The following is a 20,933-nucleotide window of genomic DNA, read 5'->3' on the forward strand; positions in this document are numbered from 1 at the left end:
TGCCAGAAACTCTAAGACAGGAATCCTTTGGAAACTTCAATAGGCACACAGATAGCCAACCCTAATAGGGTAAAGGCCATCAACCACAATAGGTGCATCTTTCTAAGCCCCTGAAATCACAAGCCACATAAACAAGAAAGGGTAAGCACCTTAAGGGAGGAAAACAAACCTTAACAGGACTCAATATGGAGCAGGACTGCACAGTTTAGGAGAGGAAGCCAGAAACTCTAAAACAGGAATCCTTTGGAAACTTCAATAGGCACACAGATAGCCAACCCTAATAGGGTAAAGGCCATAAACCAGGATAGGTGCATTTTTCTGAGCCTCTGAAATCACAAGCCACATAAACGATAAGCACCTTAAGGGAGGAAAACAATCCGTTTTATCAGGACTCAATATGGAACAGGACTCCACAGTTCAGGAGTGGATGCCAGAAACTCTAAAACAGGAATCCTTTGGAAACTTCAATAGGCACACAGATAGCCAACCCTAATAGAGTAAAGGCCATAAACCACAATAGGTGCATCTTTCTAAGCCCCTGAAATCACAAGCCACATAAACAAGAAAGGATAAGCACCTTAAGGGAGGAAAACAAGCCGTTTTATCAGGACTCAATATGGAACAGGACTCCACAGTTCAGGAGTGGATGCCAGAAACTCTAAAACAGGAATCCTTTGGAAACTTCAATAGGCACACAGATAGCCAACCCTAATAGGGTAAAGGCCATAAACCACAATAGGGGCATCTTTCTCAGCCCATGAAATCACAAGCCACATAAACAAGAAAGGGTAAGCACCTTAAGGGAGGAAAACAAGCCGTTTTATCAGGACTCAATATGGAACAGGACTCCACAGTTCAGGAGTGGATGCCAGAAACTCTAAAACAGGAATCCTTTGGAAACTTCAATAGGCACACAGATAGCCAACCCTAATAGGGTAAAGGCCATAAACCAGGATAGGTGCATTTTTCTGAGCCCCTGAAATCACAAGCCACATAAACAAGAAAGGGTAAGCACCTTAAGGGAGGAAAACAAGCCGTTTTATCAGGACTCAATATGGAACAGGACTCCACAGTTCAGGAGTGGATGCCAGAAACTCTAAAACAGGAATCCTTTGGAAACTTCAATAGGCACACAGATAGCCAACCCTAATAGGGTAAAGGCCATAAACCACAATAGGGGCATTTTTCTGAGCCCCTGAAATCACAAGCCACATAAACAATAAGCACCTTAAGGGAGGAAAACAAGCCGTTTTATCAGGACTCAATATGGAACAGGACTCCACAGTTCAGGAGTGGATGCCAGAAACTCTAAAACAGGAATCCTTTGGAAACTTCAATAGGCACACAGATAGCCAACCCTAATAGGGTAAAGGCCATAAACCAGGATAGGTGCATCTTTCTGAGCCCCTGGAATCACAAGCCACATAAACAAGAAAGGGTAAGCACCTTAAGGGAGGAAAACAAACCTTAACAGGACTCAATATGGAACAGGACTCCACAGTTCAGGAGTGGATGCCAGAAACTCTAAAACAGGAATCCTTTGGAAACTTCAATAGGCACACAGATAGCCAACCTAATAGGGTAAAGGCCATAAACCACAATAGGTGCATTTTCTGAGCCTCTGAAATCACAAGCCACATAAACAAGATAAGCACCTTAAGGGAGGAAAAAAAGCTGTTTTAATAGGACTCAATATGGAACAGGACTCCACAGTTCAGGAGTGGCTGCCAGAAACTCTAAAACAGGAATCCTTTGGAAACTTCAATAGGCACACGGATAGTCAACTCTAATAGGGTAAAGGCCATAAACCAGGATAGGTGCATCTTTCTGAGCCCCTGGAATCACAAGCCACATAAACAAGAAAGGGTAAGCACCTTAAGGGAGGAAAACAAGCGTTTATCAGGACTCAATATGGAACAGGACTCCACAGTTCAGGAGTGGATGCCAGAAACTCTAAGACAGGAATCCTTTGGAAACTTCAATAGGCACACAGATAGCCAACCCTAATAGGGTAAAGGCCATCAACCACAATAGGTGCATCTTTCTAAGCCCCTGAAATCACAAGCCACATAAACAAGAAAGGGTAAGCACCTTAAGGGAGGAAAACAAACCTTAACAGGACTCAATATGGAGCAGGACTGCACAGTTTAGGAGGAAGCCAGAAACTCTAAAACAGGAATCCTTTGGAAACTTCAATAGGCACACAGATAGCCAACCCTAATAGGGTAAAGGCCATAAACCAGGATAGGTGCATTTTTCTGAGCCTCTGAAATCACAAGCCACATAAACGATAAGCACCTTAAGGGAGGAAAACAATCCGTTTTATCAGGACTCAATATGGAACAGGACTCCACAGTTCAGGAGTGGATGCCAGAAACTCTAAAACAGGAATCCTTTGGAAACTTCAATAGGCACACAGATAGCCAACCCTAATAGGGTAAAGGCCATAAACCAGGATAGGTGCATTTTTCTGAGCCCCTGAAATCACAAGCCACATAAACAATAAGCACCTTAAGGGAGGAAAACAAGCCGTTTTATCAGGACTCAATATGGAACAGGACTCCACAGTTCAGGAGTGGATGCCAGAAACTCTAAAACAGGAATCCTTTGGAAACTTCAATAGGCACACAGATAGCCAACCCTAATAGGGTAAAGGCCATAAACCACAATAGGTGCATCTTTCTAAGCCCCTGAAATCACAAGCCACATAAACAAGAAAGGGTAAGCACCTTAAGGGAGGAAAAAAAGCCGTTTTATCAGGACTCAATATGGAACAGGACTCCACAGTTCAGGAGTGGATGCCAGAAACTCTAAAACAGGAATCCTTTGGAAACTTCAATAGGCACACAGATAGCCAACCCTAATAGGGTAAAGGCCATAAACCAGGATAGGTGCATTTTTCTGAGCCCCTGAAATCACAAGCCACATAAACAAGAAAGGGTAAGCACCTTAAGGGAGGAAAACAAGCCGTTTTATCAGGACTCAATATGGAACAGGACTCCACAGTTCAGGAGTGGATGCCAGAAACTCTAAAACAGGAATCCTTTGGAAACTTCAATAGGCACACAGATAGCCAACCCTAATAGGGTAAAGGCCATAAACCAGGATAGGTGCATTTTTCTGAGCCCCTGAAATCACAAGCCACATAAACAATAAGCACCTTAAGGGAGGAAAACAAGCCGTTTTATCAGGACTCAATATGGAACAGGACTCCACAGTTCAGGAGTGGATGCCAGAAACTCTAAAACAGGAATCCTTTGGAAACTTCAATAGGCACACAGATAGCCAACCCTAATAGGGTAAAGGCCATAAACCAGGATAGGTGCATCTTTCTGAGCCCCTGGAATCACAAGCCACATAAACAAGAAAGGGTAAGAAACCTTAAGGGAGGAAAACAAGCCGTTTTATCAGGACTCAATATGGAACAGGACTCCACAGTTCAGGAGTGGATGCCAGAAACTCTAAAACAGGAATCCTTTGAAACTTCAATAGGCACACAGATAGCCAACCCTAATAGGGTAAAGGCCATAAACCAGGATAGGTGCATTTTCTGAGCCCTGAAATCACAAGCCACATAAACAAGAAAGGGTAAGCACCTTAAGGAGGAAAAAAGCTGTTTTATCAGGACTCAATATGGAACAGGACTCCACAGTTCAGGAGGATGCCAGAAACTCTAAAACAGGAATCCTTTGGAAACTTCAATAGGCACACAGATAGCCAACCCTAATAGGGTAAAGGCCATAAACCAGGATAGGTGCATTTTCTGAGCCCCTGAAATCACAAGCCACATAAACAAGAAACGGTAAGCACCTTAAGGGAGGAAAACAAGCCGTTTTATCAGGACTCAATATGGAACAGGACTCCACAGTTCAGGAGTGGATGCCAGAAACTCTAAAACAGGAATCCTTTGGAAACTTCAATAGGCACACAGATAGCCAACCCTAATAGGGTAAAGGCCATAAACCAGGATAGGTGCATTTTTCTGAGCCCCTGAAATCACAAGCCACATAAACAATAAGCACCTTAAGGGAGGAAAACAAGCCGTTTTATCAGGACTCAATATGGAACAGGACTCCACAGTTCAGGAGTGGATGCCAGAAACTCTAAAACAGGAATCCTTTGGAAACTTCAATAGGCACACAGATAGCCAACCCTAATAGGGTAAAGGCCATAAACCAGGATAGGTGCATCTTTCTGAGCCCCTGGAATCACAAGCCACATAAACAAGAAAGGGTAAGCACCTTAAGGGAGGAAAACAAACCTTAACAGGACTCAATATGGAACAGGACTGCACAGTTTAGGAGAGTAAGCCAGAAACTCTAAAACAGGAATCCTTTGGAAACTTCAATAGGCACACAGATAGCCAACCCTAATAGGGTAAAGGCCATAAACCAGGATAGGTGCATTTTCTGAGCCCCTGAAATCACAAGCCACATAAACAAGAAACGGTAAGCACCTTAAGGGAGGAAAACAAGCCGTTTTATCAGGACTCAATATGGAACAGGACTCCACAGTTCAGGAGTGGATGCCAGAAACTCTAAAACAGGAATCCTTTGGAAACTTCAATAGGCACACAGATAACCAACCCTAATAGGGTAAAGGCCATAAACCAGGATAGGTGCATTTTTCTGAGCCCCTGAAATCACAAGCCACATAAACAATAAGCACCTTAAGGGAGGAAAACAAGCCGTTTTATCAGGACTCAATATGGAACAGGACTCCACAGTTCAGGAGTGGATGCCAGAAACTCTAAAACAGGAATCCTTTGGAAACTTCAATAGGCACACAGATAGCCAACCCTAATAGAGTAAAGGCCATAAACCACAATAGGTGCATCTTTCTAAGCCCCTGAAATCACAAGCCACATAAACAAGAAAGGGTAAGCACCTTAAGGGAGGAAAAAAAGCTGTTTTAATAGGACTCAATATGGAACAGGACTGCACAGTTTAGGAGAGGAAGCCAGAAACTCTAAAACAGGAATCCTTTGGAAACTTCAATAGGCACACAGATAGCCAACCCTAATACGGTAAAGGCCATAAACCAGGATAGGTGCATTTTTCTGAGCCCCTGAAATCACAAGCCACATAAACGATAAGCACCTTAAGGGAGGAAAACAAGCCGTTTTATCAGGACTCAATATGGAACAGGACTCCACAGTTTAGGAGAGGAAGCCAGAAACTCTAAAGCAGGAATTCTTTGGAAACTTCAATAGGCACACAGATAGCCAACCCTAATAGGGTAAAGGCCATAAACCACAATAGGTGCATCTTTCTGAGCCCCTGAAATCACAAGCCACATAAACAAGAAAGGGTAAGAAACCTTAAGGGAGGAAAAAAAGCTGTTTTAATAGGACTCAATATGGAACAGGACTCCACAGTTCAGGAGTGGCTGCCAGAAACTCTAAAACAGGAATCCTTTGGAAACTTCAATAGGCACACGGATAGTCAACTCTAATAGGGTAAAGGCCATAAACCAGGATAGGTGCATCTTTCTGAGCCCCTGGAATCACAAGCCACATAAACAAGAAAGGGTAAGCACCTTAAGGGAGGAAAACAAACCTTAACAGGACTCAATATGGAACAGGACTGCACAGTTTAGGAGAGTAAGCCAGAAACTCTAAAACAGGAATCCTTTGGAAACTTCAATAGGCACACAGATAGCCAACCCTAATAGGGTAAAGGCCATAAACCACAATAGGTGCATCTTTCTGAGCCCCTGAAATCACAAGCCACATAAACAAGAAAGGGTAAGAAACCTTAAGGGAGGAAAAAAAGCTGTTTTAATAGGACTCAATATGGAACAGGACTCCACAGTTCAGGAGTGGCTGCCAGAAACTCTAAAACAGGAATCCTTTGGAAACTTCAATAGGCACACGGATAGTCAACTCTAATAGGGTAAAGGCCATAAACCAGGATAGGTGCATCTTTCTGAGCCCCTGGAATCACAAGCCACATAAACAAGAAAGGGTAAGCACCTTAAGGGAGGAAAACAAACCTTAACAGGACTCAATATGGAACAGGACTGCACAGTTTAGGAGAGTAAGCCAGAAACTCTAAAACAGGAATCCTTTGGAAACTTCAATAGGCACACAGATAGCCAACCCTAATAGGGTAAAGGCCATAAACCAGGATAGGTGCATTTTCTGAGCCTCTGAAATCACAAGCCACATAAACGATAAGCACCTTAAGGGAGGAAAACAAGCCGTTTTATCAGGACTCAATATGGAACAGGACTCCACAGTTCAGGAGTGGATGCCAGAAACTCTAAAACAGGAATCCTTTGGAAACTTCAATAGGCACACAGATAGCCAACCCTAATAGGGTAAAGGCCATAAACCAGGATAGGTGCATTTTTCTGAGCCCCTGAAATCACAAGCCACATAAACAATAAGCACCTTAAGGGAGGGAAACAAGCCGTTTTATCAGGACTCAATATGGAACAGGACTCCACAGTTCAGGAGTGGATGCCAGAAACTCTAAAACAGGAATCCTTTGGAAACTTCAATAGGCACACAGATAGCCAACCCTAATAGGGTAAAGGCCATAAACCACAATAGGTGCATTTTCTGAGCCTCTGAAATCACAAGCCACATAAACGATAAGCACCTTAAGGGAGGAAAACAAGCCGTTTTATCAGGACTCAATATGGAACAGGACTCTACAGTTCAGGAGTGGATGCCAGAAACTCTAAAACAGGAATCCTTTGGAAACTTCAATAGGCACACAGATAGCCAACCCTAATAGGGTAAAGGCCATAAACCACAATAGGTGCATCTTTCTCAGCCCATGAAATCACAAGCCACATAAACAATAAGCACCTTAAGGGAGGGAAACAAGCCGTTTTATCAGGACTCAATATGGAACAGGACTCCACAGTTCAGGAGTGGATGCCAGAAACTCTAAAACAGGAATCCTTTGGAAACTTCAATAGGCACACAGATAGCCAACCCTAATAGGGTAAAGGCCATAAACCACAATAGGTGCATCTTTCTAAGCCCCTGAAATCACAAGCCACATAAACAAGAAAGGGTAAGCACCTTAAGGGAGGAAAACAAGCCGTTTTATCAGGACTCAATATGGAACAGGACTCCACAGTTCAGGAGTGGATGCCAGAAACTCTAAAACAGGAATCCTTTGGAAACTTCAATAGGCACACAGATAGCCAACCCTAATAGGGTAAAGGCCATAAACCACAATAGGTGCATCTTTCTAAGCCCCTGAAATCACAAGCCACATAAACAAGAAAGGGTAAGCACCTTAAGGGAGGAAAAAAAGCTGTTTTAATAGGACTCAATATGGAACAGGACTCCACAGTTCAGGAGTGGATGCCAGAAACTCTAAAACAGGAATCCTTTGGAAACTTCAATAGGCACACAGATAGCCAACCCTAATAGGGTAAAGGCCATAAACCACAATAGGTGCATCTTTCTAAGCCCCTGAAATCACAAGCCACATAAACAAGAAAGGGTAAGCACCTTAAGGGAGGGAAAAAAGCTGTTTTAATAGGACTCAATATGGAACAGGACTGCACAGTTCAGGAGTGGATGCCAGAAACTCTAAAACAGGAATCCTTTGGAAACTTCAATAGGCACACAGATAGCCAACCCTAATAGGGTAAAGGCCATAAACCAGGATAGGTGCATTTTTCTGAGCCAACAAGCCGTTTTATCAGGACTCAATATGGAACAGGACTCCACAGTTTAGGAGAGGAAGCCAGAAACTCTAAAACAGGAATTCTTTGGAAACTTCAATAGGCACACAGATAGCCAACCCTAATAGGGTAAAGGCCATAAACCACAATAGGTGCATCTTTCTGAGCCCCTGAAATCACAAGCCACATAAACAAGAAAGGGTAAGCACCTTAAGGGAGGAAAACAAGCCGTTTTAATAGGACTCAATATGGAACAGGACTCTAAAACAGGAATCCTTTGGAAACTTTCACAGTTCAAATAGGAGCAAGCAACAAATTCCTGGGTCACCATGTCCCATTTCCATGGAAAGAAACCGAATTTAACATGACAAGTTTTTTCAATGTAGGTCAAGCCCCAAACTCAAACCGAGAAATTGTGAATGCCTCAGGACTGGATGTCTTTAAGAAAAGATTGGACAACCATTTGCCAGAAATGGTGTTAGGGTTTCCTGCCTGAGCAGGTGGTTGGACTAGAAGACCTCCAAAGTCCCTTCCAACTCTGTTATTCTATTAAAACCAACTCTACAAAATCGCGTCGCCGAAATACACACAAAGAAGCATGACCCTTTTTTTTTCCTTTCTTTTTTTTGCTTTTCGACATGCCAAAAATCAGCTATCAAATCAATGAATAACCCCTTCCACAGAGCCGGGGCCGTACTTACGGTGGAAGACGGCACTCTCTTTCCCTTACAGGCACGAGTTGGAGACGGAAATGTGAACCAAACGCACTCTGCACATGCACAGAGAAACGTCCGGGAACACCGACTTTTCACACACGACATCCAAACCGCTTCTGTGCCGGGACTGCGCGCCACGTGACCCAGGCCGCGAACGTTCTACCAGACACTCGGTTCTAACCGCCTCCCAGTCCCCGCCTTAAAATCTGCCTAGCTGGCCACGCCTCTTTATCCTGACTTTCGGATACGCCACTTTCTACGCTGTCACGTCCGGCGCTCCATTTTGCATCAATCTCTTTTGCATAGAAGGCCACGCCTTCGCTTTCTTTCGCTTCCCCTTGTTTGCGAGGGCCTTTTCCCGGAAGGAACGCCCGTAACATTTTTCCTTTTTACAGTTTTCCGAGAAGAATCCCCCTCCCCAAAAGTGATACAGGTTCACTGAATATAGTGTGTTTGTATACAATCCGTGACAGGGTTTCCTTATAAAGTTGTTTTTCATTGAATTCAACAAATCAATTGAAGCCTGCGTGAAAAAAGCAAGACCCAAACCTGCTCCTGAACATCTTCAAGGTGCATGAAAATAGAACTATTCAATCTGGGTTACCAAAATCCAGATAATCGCTATTAGTGAAAACTGTTTGCTGTCATCAAATGTGCTGTCCGGATTTTTTGCTATCCAAATGGAATAGCCCTAATTAAAAACTGTACAGGATTTTTTTTTTATTTAAAATTTAAATTTATCCAAAGGAAAAATCTCAAAAGGGATTCTTAAAAGGTGGGCAAATGAAGATTTGGATTTTCCAGAATTCTACCTTAGGTTACATAAAAAGCAAGCATCAGGAGGGGCAGGATATATGTTTTAAACCAATGTTTCTCAAACTTGACAATTTTAAGATGTGTGGACTTCAATACCCAGAATTCCCCAGGGCAGGTTGAAGAATTCTGGGCATTGAAGTTCATAGCTGCCAATATTGAGAAACAATGGTTTAAGCCATGGGGTCCAGTTTTAAAATGGAATCTAAGAATAAGACTTTATAATCTGCTTCTACTTCTGCAGTTCTAGGCAGGCCTCCAAGTGGGTTGTCCAAATGTTTTGGTGGGTTATTTTGTGCAGGGGATTGTGCGGGTAGGAATAGTAAAAGAATAGAAAAATACAGTACAAGTAGTCTTCAACTTATGACCACAATTGAGCCCAAAATTTATGTTGCTAAGAAAGATTTGTTAAATGACTTTTGCCCCATTTTACTTGCCTTTTGCCCCATTTTACTTACCTTTCTTGCCACAGTTGTTAAGTGAATTAATGCAGTTAAATTAGTAACATGGTTGTTAAATGAATCTTGCTTCTTCATTGACTTTGCTGGTCAGAAGTACACAAAAGATGATCATGACCAACCTTGGGACACTGCAACAATCACTTGCAAAGCATCTCAATTTTGATCATGTGATCATTGGGATAAATTGCTTTCTTCAGTGCTGTTGTAATTTTGAATGGTCACTAAGTGAATTGTTGCAAGTCGAGGACTACCTGTATATGAAAAATTATATCAGTATTCTATTTTGTTTTATATCTGCAAACAATCCATTGCAAAAGCAGACAGCAAAACAGCTGAGAAACAGGATGGAAGAGAGGAATGCAGGGATCAGTCACAGCTATGAGAAGGTGATCCAGCTAAGAGGAGTTTGTTTCAGGGGAGGGAGGGTCAAAAATGAAGGGGAAAAAATGAAGAGAAAATTGATGGTAGACAAATGATATAATCCAAACAAAATTGGCACACATAAGAGCCATAAAAATCAGGTCATGTTATGCTAAAATTGGTTTTCTAGATAGTGTTTTTCACACTGATGACAACAACTATACTGGATGGAAATTGCGAAGTGGTCCATCTGGATAATGCCAGGTTGCAGGAAGGTAACAGTTGTGGGAGACTTCCTTAGGGGAATTGTGAAAATCATTGTATAAACATTCTGGAATTCATCATTCCAGAACAGAACACCATTTTTAATCCTTTGTAACTGGCTGGCACTGTCATGGTTACCCATTGTTCAATAAGAAAACAGTAACCTGTTTGGCAACCCTAGCCCTTAACATTAGATATACAAGTGCATAAAGCAGCTTCAGTGAATTGTAGAAATAAAAATACTACCGTAATTAGAGAGAAAGTTAAGTAAAGTAGCAACTTTTCAACTTGAACTGATCTACTTCCTGAGGGATTTTTTTTAAAAGCAGCAAAGGCTGCTTTGCAAAAATATATTGGCAAATACATTTTTAGGATTATAGGATAACGAAGTGCAATGGCCATGCTTCACTGGGAAGAAGATATTAGCATGTCAAAAAGGCTGAAATCTCCAGATAAGGTAAGTTAATGAAAGGAAAAAAAGAAATACTTATTTTTCTACTTGAGTTCAACTACATATGGGACACTATACATAAATGACTTACATAGAAACATGACTACTGTGTTCACATAGAGTCTAAGATATGTATTTTTAAAATACACAATTTCTTGAATAAGCCTAGTAGTTGATTTTTCACATAACATCGTCAAAAGCTCAGTTTATGAACCATAGTGGGTTTGCACTTTACACTAAGACAAAGGACAAGACATACAATGTTAAGGCACAATGTGAACTCAACTGATACTTTGTAAAGTTATGAGTAAGATTAAAACTGGTGAAATCCAAATTTTTTTACTACCGGTTCTGTGGGTGACTTGGTGGGCGTGGTGTGGCTTGGTGGGCGTAGCAGGAAAAGGACACTGCAAACTCTCCATTCCCACCCCACTCCAGGGGAAGGATACTGCAAAATCTCCATTCCCTCCCCACTCCTGGGGGAAGGATATTGCAAAATCTCCATTTCCACCGCACTCTAGGGCCAGCTAGAGGTGATATTTGCCAGTTCTCCGAACTACTCAAAATTTCCACTACCAGTTCTCCAGAACCTGTCAGAACCTGTTGGATTTCATCCCTGGATTTAAAAAGTAGTTAGATAGACTTTATTTTTTATTTATTTATTTCTAGAATTTGGGTTTTCCTAATTAAAGAGGTCAGCAGTCGGGCTAACAAAAATATGTACGTAACATGGCACAGGGTGAAACTTAGAAAATCTAAATGCAAAATCTAAGTTGTCAGTAGTTACGATAGATTTTTTAAAAGGGTTAAATAAATGAACTGAACTACATTAATAAATATATCTTAGACCTAAGGGAAACTCACATATTCAGAGATGCTTCTGAATATCAGATTTTAGAGGTCAACAACAAGAAAAAACAGGGATCTTAAAACAGGGACACCCAAGTATTAATAAGCCTTTTTGGAAAGTTTTTTTAAAAAATTGGACAGGTATAGCATAACATTTGTTGTGATTAAATCAGTGTCTTTCAAACCATTCCAAACTTGGCAATATTTTAGTTGTGCAGACTTCAGCTTCTAGGATTCCTGGCTAGGGAATAGTTGGTTAGGGAATTCTAGGAAGAAGTCCACGTTTAAAATGACCAAGGTTAATAGAATAAAATAGAATAGAATAGAATAGAATAGAATAGAATAGAATAGAATAGAATAGAATAGAATAGAATAGAATTTTTATTGGCCAAGTGTGATTGGACACACAAGGAATTTGTCTTGGTGCATATGCTCTCAGTGTACATAAAAGAAAAGATACCTTCATCAAGGTACAACATTTACAACACAAATGATGGTCAATATATCAATATAAATCATAAGGATTGCCAGCAACAAAGTTACAGTCATACAGTCATAAGTGGAAAGAAATTGGTGATGGGAACGATGAGAAGATTAATAGTAGTGCAGAGAAGATATGGCAAGGGGAGCCACATCCCTCGATAAAGAGACAGTGAGGAAGGGAAGCAGCCAGGTTGCTGTTGCCATTGGGGTGGGGTGGGAGGTGTTGGGTTACGAGACGTGCGTCTTACCTTTCCAGCTGTGTTGCGTTCCTCGTCGTTGTGTCTAGGGAAACACGCTGTAAAAGAAAACCTTGTCATGAGTTTGAGAAGTTTGATTGAACTTGTGAGAAGGTTTTCTTTTACAGTGTGTTTCCCTGGACACAATGGTGAGGAATGCGACGCAGCTGGAAAGGTAAGACGCGTGTCCCACTTCTCACCCATCCTACCTACCACCCCCAAATTGCATCCCTAAAGGGGGCGAGTGGCTAAGCAAGGGGCAGGAGCCCTGTCTTGCCCGGCAAGTGGGGGGAGAAGAGACGGCAAGGGGAGCCACATCTCTTTCCACACGTCTCGCTTCTCCCCTGCCCCATCTGCCACCCCTCTCGATAAAGAGATGGTGGGGAAGGAAAGCAGCTGTTGCCATTGGGCTGGGGTGGAACATGTTGGGCCGCTCGCCCAGCATGAAGAACAGGGAAGGGAGGGCATGTCCCCCCATTCACCCCACTCCGGCCTTGCCTCCTTAATTCATTTTGGTTGAGCGGCAAGCAACCAGAGGAAATGGCAGGACCGGCTGCGCATGCATGTATGTAGTTGGTGGAGGGGCTTATTTTGCGGTGGTGGCTTATATTATCGCATGTGCTGAAAAGCCCGATTGGGCTTATTTTCATGTCTTATTTTCAGGGAAACATGATATTTAGGCAAGAAAAACCAAATGCATAGGTACAGAATAGGTGGTATTTGCCTCAACAGTAGTAACTGTGAAAGAAGGAACTTGGAGTCCTAGTGGACAATCACTGAAATATGAGCCAGTGGTGTGCTGCAGCTGCCAGAAAAGCTAACAGAGGGATATAATCAAGATCATGTGAAGTGTTAATACTACTTTGGTAAGACCACATGAGGAATATAGCATCCAGTTTTGGTCACTGCGATATAAAAAGATGTTCATACTCTAGAAAAGAGCACAGAGAAGAGCAACACAGTTGATGTTTAGACTGGAGGCTAAAATGTATGAAGAACAGTTGCAGGAATTGGGTATGTCTAGTTTAATGAAAAGAAGGACTAGGGGGGGTGAGATGATAGCAGTGTTCGAATATCTCAGGGGCTGGCACAAAGAAGAGGGAGTCAAGCTATTCTCCAAAGCGCCTGAAGGCAGGACAGGAAGCAATAGATGGAAAGTAATCAAGGAAAGAACCAACCTAGAACTAAGGAGAAATTTTCTGACAGTTAAAACAATTAATCAGTGGAATGACTTGTCTCCAGACGTGGATGCTCCAACACTGGAGGTTTTTAAAAAGAGATTGGATGCCATTTGTCTGAAATGGTGTAGGGTTTCCTACTTAAGCAGGGGGCTGACTTAGAAGATCTAGAATAGAGTTCCTTTCAACTCTATTATTCTGTTATTTTGCCATGAAAGTCAGTCCCATATATCAGAGAGTCCTGAATTAGGTCAGCTACAGAGCTGAGAAGGAATGTCTGAAAACTGAATGGAAATTCTTTGTAGGAGCAGAATTAATGTCACAGAAGATGCTTCTGTTTTTTTCAAGAATTTCTCCCTTCCTGGTCAAGGAATCCATCATGTGATTCCTTGACCAGCGTGTAGCATTTTCCTAAGTCTGCAGAAACTTCTAAAATGGGCTATTGAATTGTATCAACTTGGCTGTGTAAAAATTCAATCTGAATCCAAGTCACTGAAATGCCAATTATGCCAATTATTCAAAGCTGCTTATATGTGCATTATGATGCTTAACAACTGTATGATGCTTTGAGCTCACATATGCTTATTTGCACATAATTTCTGAACCTGGCTATATGGGCAAATTAAATACACTTCCCTTTTTGGGCCTCAATACTCTTATGCACGCACCTTCATAGGGAAAGGCAATTAATATGTTCACACGTAGATGAATGAACATATGCCTGCAATTGTTTCCCCCCACTATTTGCATAACTAAGATCTTATGCACAGCCAGGGGCATTGAGGAACCTAATTAACTAAATACAAACGTACCCATGTGGATTTCTGAAGCTAATCACTCACATACCCACTTTCTCTCTTACTTTTAACTACTGTATATTCAAATAGGGTGTAGAGAAACATGTACTACCGGCAGAGCCTACAGTAGGCCTTTATATATACAAACCACAAAGTCTCCATAAAGAAGACTCTGTGCCAGCCACAAGACCTGGAGACTTAAGACAGACAAAGCTGATTAAGCAGGAGAGAATGCGATGCCGGTTTTGGTGGGAGAGGAGGAGGGACCATCCACTGCCCTCCCACTGAGCCAGCTGCAATTTGAAGGCAACGTCAGAACTGAGCGAGAGAAAGAAGGGAAGGGAGAGAAAGAGGAAAAAAATGGGAGGGAGAGCAGGATCTAACTTGGATATTTGAGATTTGAGAACTGGGATTACTGGATACTGTAGAAAAAGGGTAAGTAAAAAGGGAACTTGACTTTTTTGGGAATTGAATATCATTCTGTTGTGTCGCTCAGTTAGCTTTGTTTGCATTCCATAGCAAACTGTGGGATACAAATATTTGAAACATGTTTTTAGTGTCCGTCAAAAGTGGATGAGCACAGAAGCAGTAATGGATTCTGGAGCTTTGTAACACAGGCACAGAAAAGAAACAGAAGAAAGCAAGAACTTCTTGCTTCAAAAAGGAGTAGAGTTTAGTGATTTAGAACAGAGGCACTTTCGGAGTCAGAGTTCAAATTGCTGGGCCTTACTTAAAGGGGCAAGAAAACTATTTTGCAAGATATTCTTAACTATCTGTTTCTTTTTCTCCACTTTCAGTTGCAGTTGGAGCCTATTTTAGTGCAGTCATCTCCGAGACACAAGATGTAAGTTACAGAGAGCATTCTCTATATGTGTGTGAGTGTGTGCCTCTGAGGCTTTATTCATGTTAATCTGTAATGCCCTGTCCATCTTGGGATAACCACAGATGCCTGAAATGGACAGCCCTGCTATTACCAAACCTTTATGCTTTTAATCCACACTCTTAGTCTCCTGAGGTCATGTTTTTTTTAAAGACTTCTAATGGCAAAACCAGTTGCACTTTTGCGAAGTCTGCCATCTAAGACAGAAATGGGCAGATTTTAGGCATGTAGAATCTACTGAGCTTTTTACTCAAATCCTGAAATCTATAAGTAGAATCAGAAACAAAACCTGTGATTCAGGCAAAGGAACTCATAGCACAGAAAGAATAAGGCACTTTGGAGCACAGCAGAATTCCAGTCTAGTTTTTATCAATCCAATCTTTATAGTTATTCAGGATATTTTTTATCTCTTATTGTTTATTGTTATTTTTACACTCTGGGGATTAAAAATTTTTGTAATCTTCTGGAAATTTGTGTGTGTGTGTGTGTGTGTATACTTTATGTACTATATAGATACACACACACACACAAACATACACATACACACACACACATATATACATACACACTATATATATATACACACACACATACACACATTTTATATATATAATGAAAACAAATATATATATATATATGTATGTATGTATGTATGTATGTATGTATGTGTGTATGTATGTATGTATGTAAGTCTTTAGTTATTCGGGTTTTCTCCCGTGTAAAATTGAAGTGTCTTGGCGACGTTTCGACGAAGTCTCATTCGTCATCTTCAGGCTTCAGCTTCGTGCTTCTGGGAGCAATTGTGTATATATATATATATATATATATATATACACACACACACACACACAACATATATATACACACACTATATATATATATATATATATATATATATATATATATATATACACACACACAGTAGGTAGGTAGGTAGGTAGGTAGGTAGGTAGGTAGGTAGGTAGGTAGGTAGGTAGGTAGATAGATAGATAGATAGATAGATAGATAGATAGATAGATAGATAGATAGATAGATATGGTGTGGATAGACAGACACTGGAGATTAAAAATTTGTAATCTTCTGGAAATTAAATAGATAGATAGAGATATATGGATAATTTCCATAAGACTACACAATTTTTTAATCCCCAGTGTCTAAATATATATACATATGCATCCATCCATCCAGTTGCTCGACTCTACTCCAAATTAAGGGATTACAGGGTCATAAAAAGGGAGTTTTTAAAATATATACGAATGAACTAGGCTGTTAATTCTTCAAGCTTCAGTATGAACTACATCGCCTTTGTATTGATTCCCCAAGACTGGAGATAATTTATTGAGTATTATCAACAAATACAATCTTAGTTTTCTCCAAGTCGGTCTAGGTAGCACCATTGTCTGTGATGTTGTTGAGCTCTTGATACAATTCTCCTGTGAGGCGAAAAATCCTCCTCAATTCTAGATCTAGTGAAAAATGTGTCGTCATGTAATCAGCTGTCCTTGTGGTGAATCCCTATTATGTCTCTATTGCCTTTCCCCAGTCACCTGACATCCTTCCATGGTAATGGGTGACAAAGTTTAACGGGGTCATCAACCTTTTGGACCTCAGGGTCCACTAAGTTCATAATTTTAAATCCTGTGGACCACTAATATGAATTTTTTAAAAAGAAAAATAGTATTTAAATAGTGTTTAATGCATAAATAATTTTTCTGTGGACCACAGTGGTGACCACTGCTCTAAAACAATGTTTCCCAACTTGGACAACTTTAAGATATGTGGACTTCTCAAGTATGGCTGGCTGGAGAATTCTGGGAATTGAAATTCATACATCTTAAAGTTGCCAAGGTTAGAAGGATGCCCTTGGTTGGTGCCAGAATAACAGGGAAACCGAGAATAAGTTGAGGCTCTGGTGGAGAGAAGAGGAAGGAAATGTCAAGGGTCACAATGACAAAGTGTTGCCAGAGAATGATTACGTGGCAGCTGGATGCCTGTGGTGAAAAGCCCATATGCAGTATTAACGATAATAAGCTTGATAAACGAAGCCTGACACAGCATAAGGCAGCTTTGTAAATCTTTCTAACATCTACAGTCTGAGATCTACTGTGATTAATTGCTGAGGATAAAAACTAGGTCTTTGGGCTTAACTGGCTAATGTAGGAAAAGCACTGGAGCAGAAAATAATTGCCTCTTCCTCTACTTTCCCACACCAACTCACTACTTACCCACAAAAATAAAATGTCACAATTTTGTGCTTTTATCCATCCTGAATTCTTTGTTCATCTTGAGAAGGTCTCTTTCAGTATCAGCCTTCGTATAGTTATTTCATGCTTATACTTATATATACTGTTGTGACATTTATTTATTTATTATTTATTTATTTAATTAAATTTCTATATCACTCTTTTTCCGAGGGACACAGGGCAGTTTACAGCCAAATATAAAGCAGTGTTCATAATACAATTAAAATGCTATAAAAATCTAATTGAATTTTGGCTCCCATTAAAACAGTTAAAACAATAATAAAATCCCAATTAAAAACCATAGCAAAATTAGGCCAACCCTGCGCGATGGAACAAGAGGGTCTTGAGCTCGCGTCGGAAGGCCCGGAGGAAGGTCGTTCCAGAGGGTAGGAGCCCCCACAGAGAAAGCTCTCTCCCTGGGGGTCGCCAGCTAACAAATAAATAAATAAATAAATAAATAATAAATTGTTGATTCTGAATTGGGTAGAAATAGCCTGAAATCTTAAACCACTAAAAAGCATCAAGTTCTCTGATTGGTAGGGGCCGTGGTAGCTCAGGCTGGTAAGAAGCCTGTTATTAGAACACAGCAGCCTGCAATTACTGCAGGTTCAAGCCCGGCCCAAGGTTGACTCAGCCTTCCATCCTTTATAAGGTAGGTTAAATGAGGACCCAGATTGTTGGGGGGGCAATAAGCTGACTTTGTAAAATATACAAATAGAATGAGACTATTGCCTTATACACTGTAATCCGCCCTGAGTCTTCGGAGAAGGGCGGGATATAAATGTAAATTTAAAAAAAATTGGTTTTTTTTTAAAAAGAAAATGACTACTATATTGGCAATCCCATTGTCTCTCCAAAGTGTTTGAAATACATTATTCCAAGCTAACCCGTATGAGAGGAGGGACTGATTTTAGGATTTGCAGTTGGGTTTATTTTTTTTCTTTATGGATTTTTGTTATGTATTTCAAACCTATTTAATTGAAAATATTTGCTAGTTAGAAGAAATAGTAATAATAATTAATGATACAATAAAAATTGGAATTGTTTCTATATCTGGGAGCCAGTATTTAAGAGTTCCTGCAAACTTTTTTTATATTGAATTACAATAAAAAGAAAGCTATTTTGGAGAACCCTTCCCTTGTAATTTATAATAACAAATATGGAAGAGAAATGGAAAGTGAAATTCATTTTTTATAGATTACAGATCCCATCAAAGTAAGTATGTAGTAAAAAATGTGAGGCAGGGAAGTGTCAGAGCCTCTTAAAATTTTCTAGATTGGGATGATACTAAATCTCACCCTATTTTACAATTTATGTTAACTCTCTAAAGGGCTGCCCAACTTTGGCAACTTTAAAACTTATGGAGTTCCTAGAATTTTCCAGCCAGGGTGACTGGGAAATTCGGATAATTGAAGTCCATAAGTCATAAAGTTGCCAAGATTAGACACCCATGCTCTAAACAAAACAGAAGAAAAAAAGAAGAGCAAATTAATTGCCCAAAAATAAGTGAGTCTGGGCAAGAACAGCCAATCGTGTAAAAGTTTTGGATTCCAGCTCCCACAATCCCTTAATAATTATCAAATTTGCTGTGGTTGGTGGGAACTGAAGTCTTCAGTGACATTATTTATACAATATTGGTATCCATCTGTAGATCTCAGCCACATTCTGGGACAGCTGCTAAATCAATGAGAAAGTATTTGACTAAAATTTTCTCCCCTGAGCATTTTTTCTAAATGATTAGATTCAATATTTCATTCTCCCTGCATCACAAAATGCCTCAAAATCTCTTATTGTAGTCTTTCTGGCCAAAAATATTCTCCAAGCATCATTTATGCGAGGATCCTAGTTCATTTAGTAATATATACATAGAGCTTATGAAATCACCTTAAGTAAAGAAACAGATATTATAAACAAGAACATCAGTTAGAATCCTCCCACAGTTGAAATCCTTTTGTAAAGATTTGTTCTGGCAACATCTTAGGTTCAAAATTAAACTGAGCATGAGTTACATTGCCTTTGTTAGGGGTTGCTATGATAGATTTTAATGGACTGTAAAAACTTGATTAATGTTTGAACTTCTGCTTTGAGCATCATCAACCAACAAATCAAATCTGAATAAAGGGAATATCTGGTTTATCACTACTTCCAGGAATGTGCATGCTGGAAATTAAAAGGGTAAATATGTCAATTTTCAAGACTTTTTCACTTCACTGGATTGCTACTGGATTGTGTCGATTTGTACTAATCTGAAGCTGATTTTCTTTTGGGCCACCTAGGAAACCTCAATTAACTCCCTTAGTTCCAAACATTATAAAGACGAGGCAGATCGAAGGAGAAACATGTATGAATATATATGTATAAGGGGAATTCAAAATATATCTGGAGACATGGGAGAAACAATGTGAAGCAAATAAGAACAGAACAGCAATTCCTCAATGTCTTTTCAGTGTTTGGATTGGGCTGCTAAAAATTACTCCTATTACTAATTTTTCTCCTGTGCCTTTGAGTTCGTCTTGACTCCTGGCATCTGCCTGGATGAGTCTCTGTAGTTTCCTTGGCAATATTTTCAAAAGTGAGTTGCTGTTTCCTTCTTCCTAGGGACTGGAAAGAGGGACTGGCCCAAAGTCTTCCAGCCTAAGCTTGGTGTGTTTAACCACAGCACCAAAACTCACTCTCTGCAGTAAACTGGGCTGCAAAACACCAGATGTTCCTCTACAGCAAAAGAGAGTTAAAGGAATTCCCCACATATTATCAAGCTTTTGGCAACTACTTTTACAGGAAGCAAGATCTTTATAGGGTGCCTTTTCACATTATGCAATAAAAAATTACCACGTTTTCAGCGGTAGAAATACTTTTACTTTTATAGTTCTCTCTCCCCCCCCCCCATATAAAATACAAAGAAAAATAGAAAAGTAGGAGAAGGAGAAAGAGAAAGAGAAAGAGAGGGGAAAAGAAAGTGTGAGGTATAAGGGAAAAAAGAAAGAAAAAGGCATTGGCTTCTGACTCGTTTTAGCACAGTACAAGATAAAAACATTCCAGCCTCAGCTTTTTGTTTTTACACATTAGTACAGTATATAACTAGCCATTTCTATATTCACAAATCTAATTGACAAAACCAAAGTCAAAGTTTCATTTCTTTCTATCACAAGCACAAAATCCAGAAGTGATATCCAAGTGAAAAACGTACTTAAATATATTCTCCTCTTTGAATAAAATGATCAATTTAACCATTCCTGCTTTATTTTCCTTGCTATGGAAATAGCATGCATTTCTGTTTGTATCTAATAGTCCTAATTGGATGAGAGGGAGGTGGAAAATAGATAGCTGGGGGTTTGTAACCAAAACAAAAAGTTTTCCTGTGGGAACCAAGGACGTTTCAACAGGTGGCTGGAAGGAGGAGTAGGAATAGAGTAACCAAGCAACCAGCCAGTACTTCTATTGGATATTGTGATGGATGACTTGTGGGAAAGGGGGAACTTCTATTTTTCACGGGGTGAAAACCATGGGAACTTTCAGACTCAGTTTTCACCAGATGTGCCAATATGGTGTATC

At 40.3% G+C, this 20,933-nt stretch overlaps 2 protein-coding genes across 3 annotated transcripts in view; one reads left to right on the top strand and one right to left on the bottom strand.

The window, feature by feature from the left end:
* Window positions 1-8,541, bottom strand: part of NUCB1 (nucleobindin 1) — a 54,927-nt gene extending 46,386 nt beyond the window's left edge. The window contains exon 1 of the mRNA XM_058180633.1: window positions 8,352-8,541. Coding sequence (XP_058036616.1) covers window positions 8,352-8,471 — 120 coding nt within the window. The 5' untranslated portion in view covers window positions 8,472-8,541. The remainder of the gene's footprint in view (window positions 1-8,351) is intronic.
* A 6,012-nt stretch (window positions 8,542-14,553) lies between these two features.
* The window catches only part of TULP2 (TUB like protein 2), a 49,376-nt gene continuing 42,996 nt past the window's right edge, over window positions 14,554-20,933 (top strand). For both annotated transcript variants that reach the window (XM_058180630.1, XM_058180629.1), the window contains exons 1-2: window positions 14,554-14,693; window positions 15,056-15,102. The gene's annotated coding sequence lies outside the window, so the exon portion shown is untranslated. The remainder of the gene's footprint in view (window positions 14,694-15,055; window positions 15,103-20,933) is intronic.

The sequence above is a fragment of the Ahaetulla prasina genome, chromosome 4, assembly GCF_028640845.1.
Source record: "Ahaetulla prasina isolate Xishuangbanna chromosome 4, ASM2864084v1, whole genome shotgun sequence".
Taxonomy (NCBI): domain Eukaryota; kingdom Metazoa; phylum Chordata; class Lepidosauria; order Squamata; family Colubridae; genus Ahaetulla; species Ahaetulla prasina.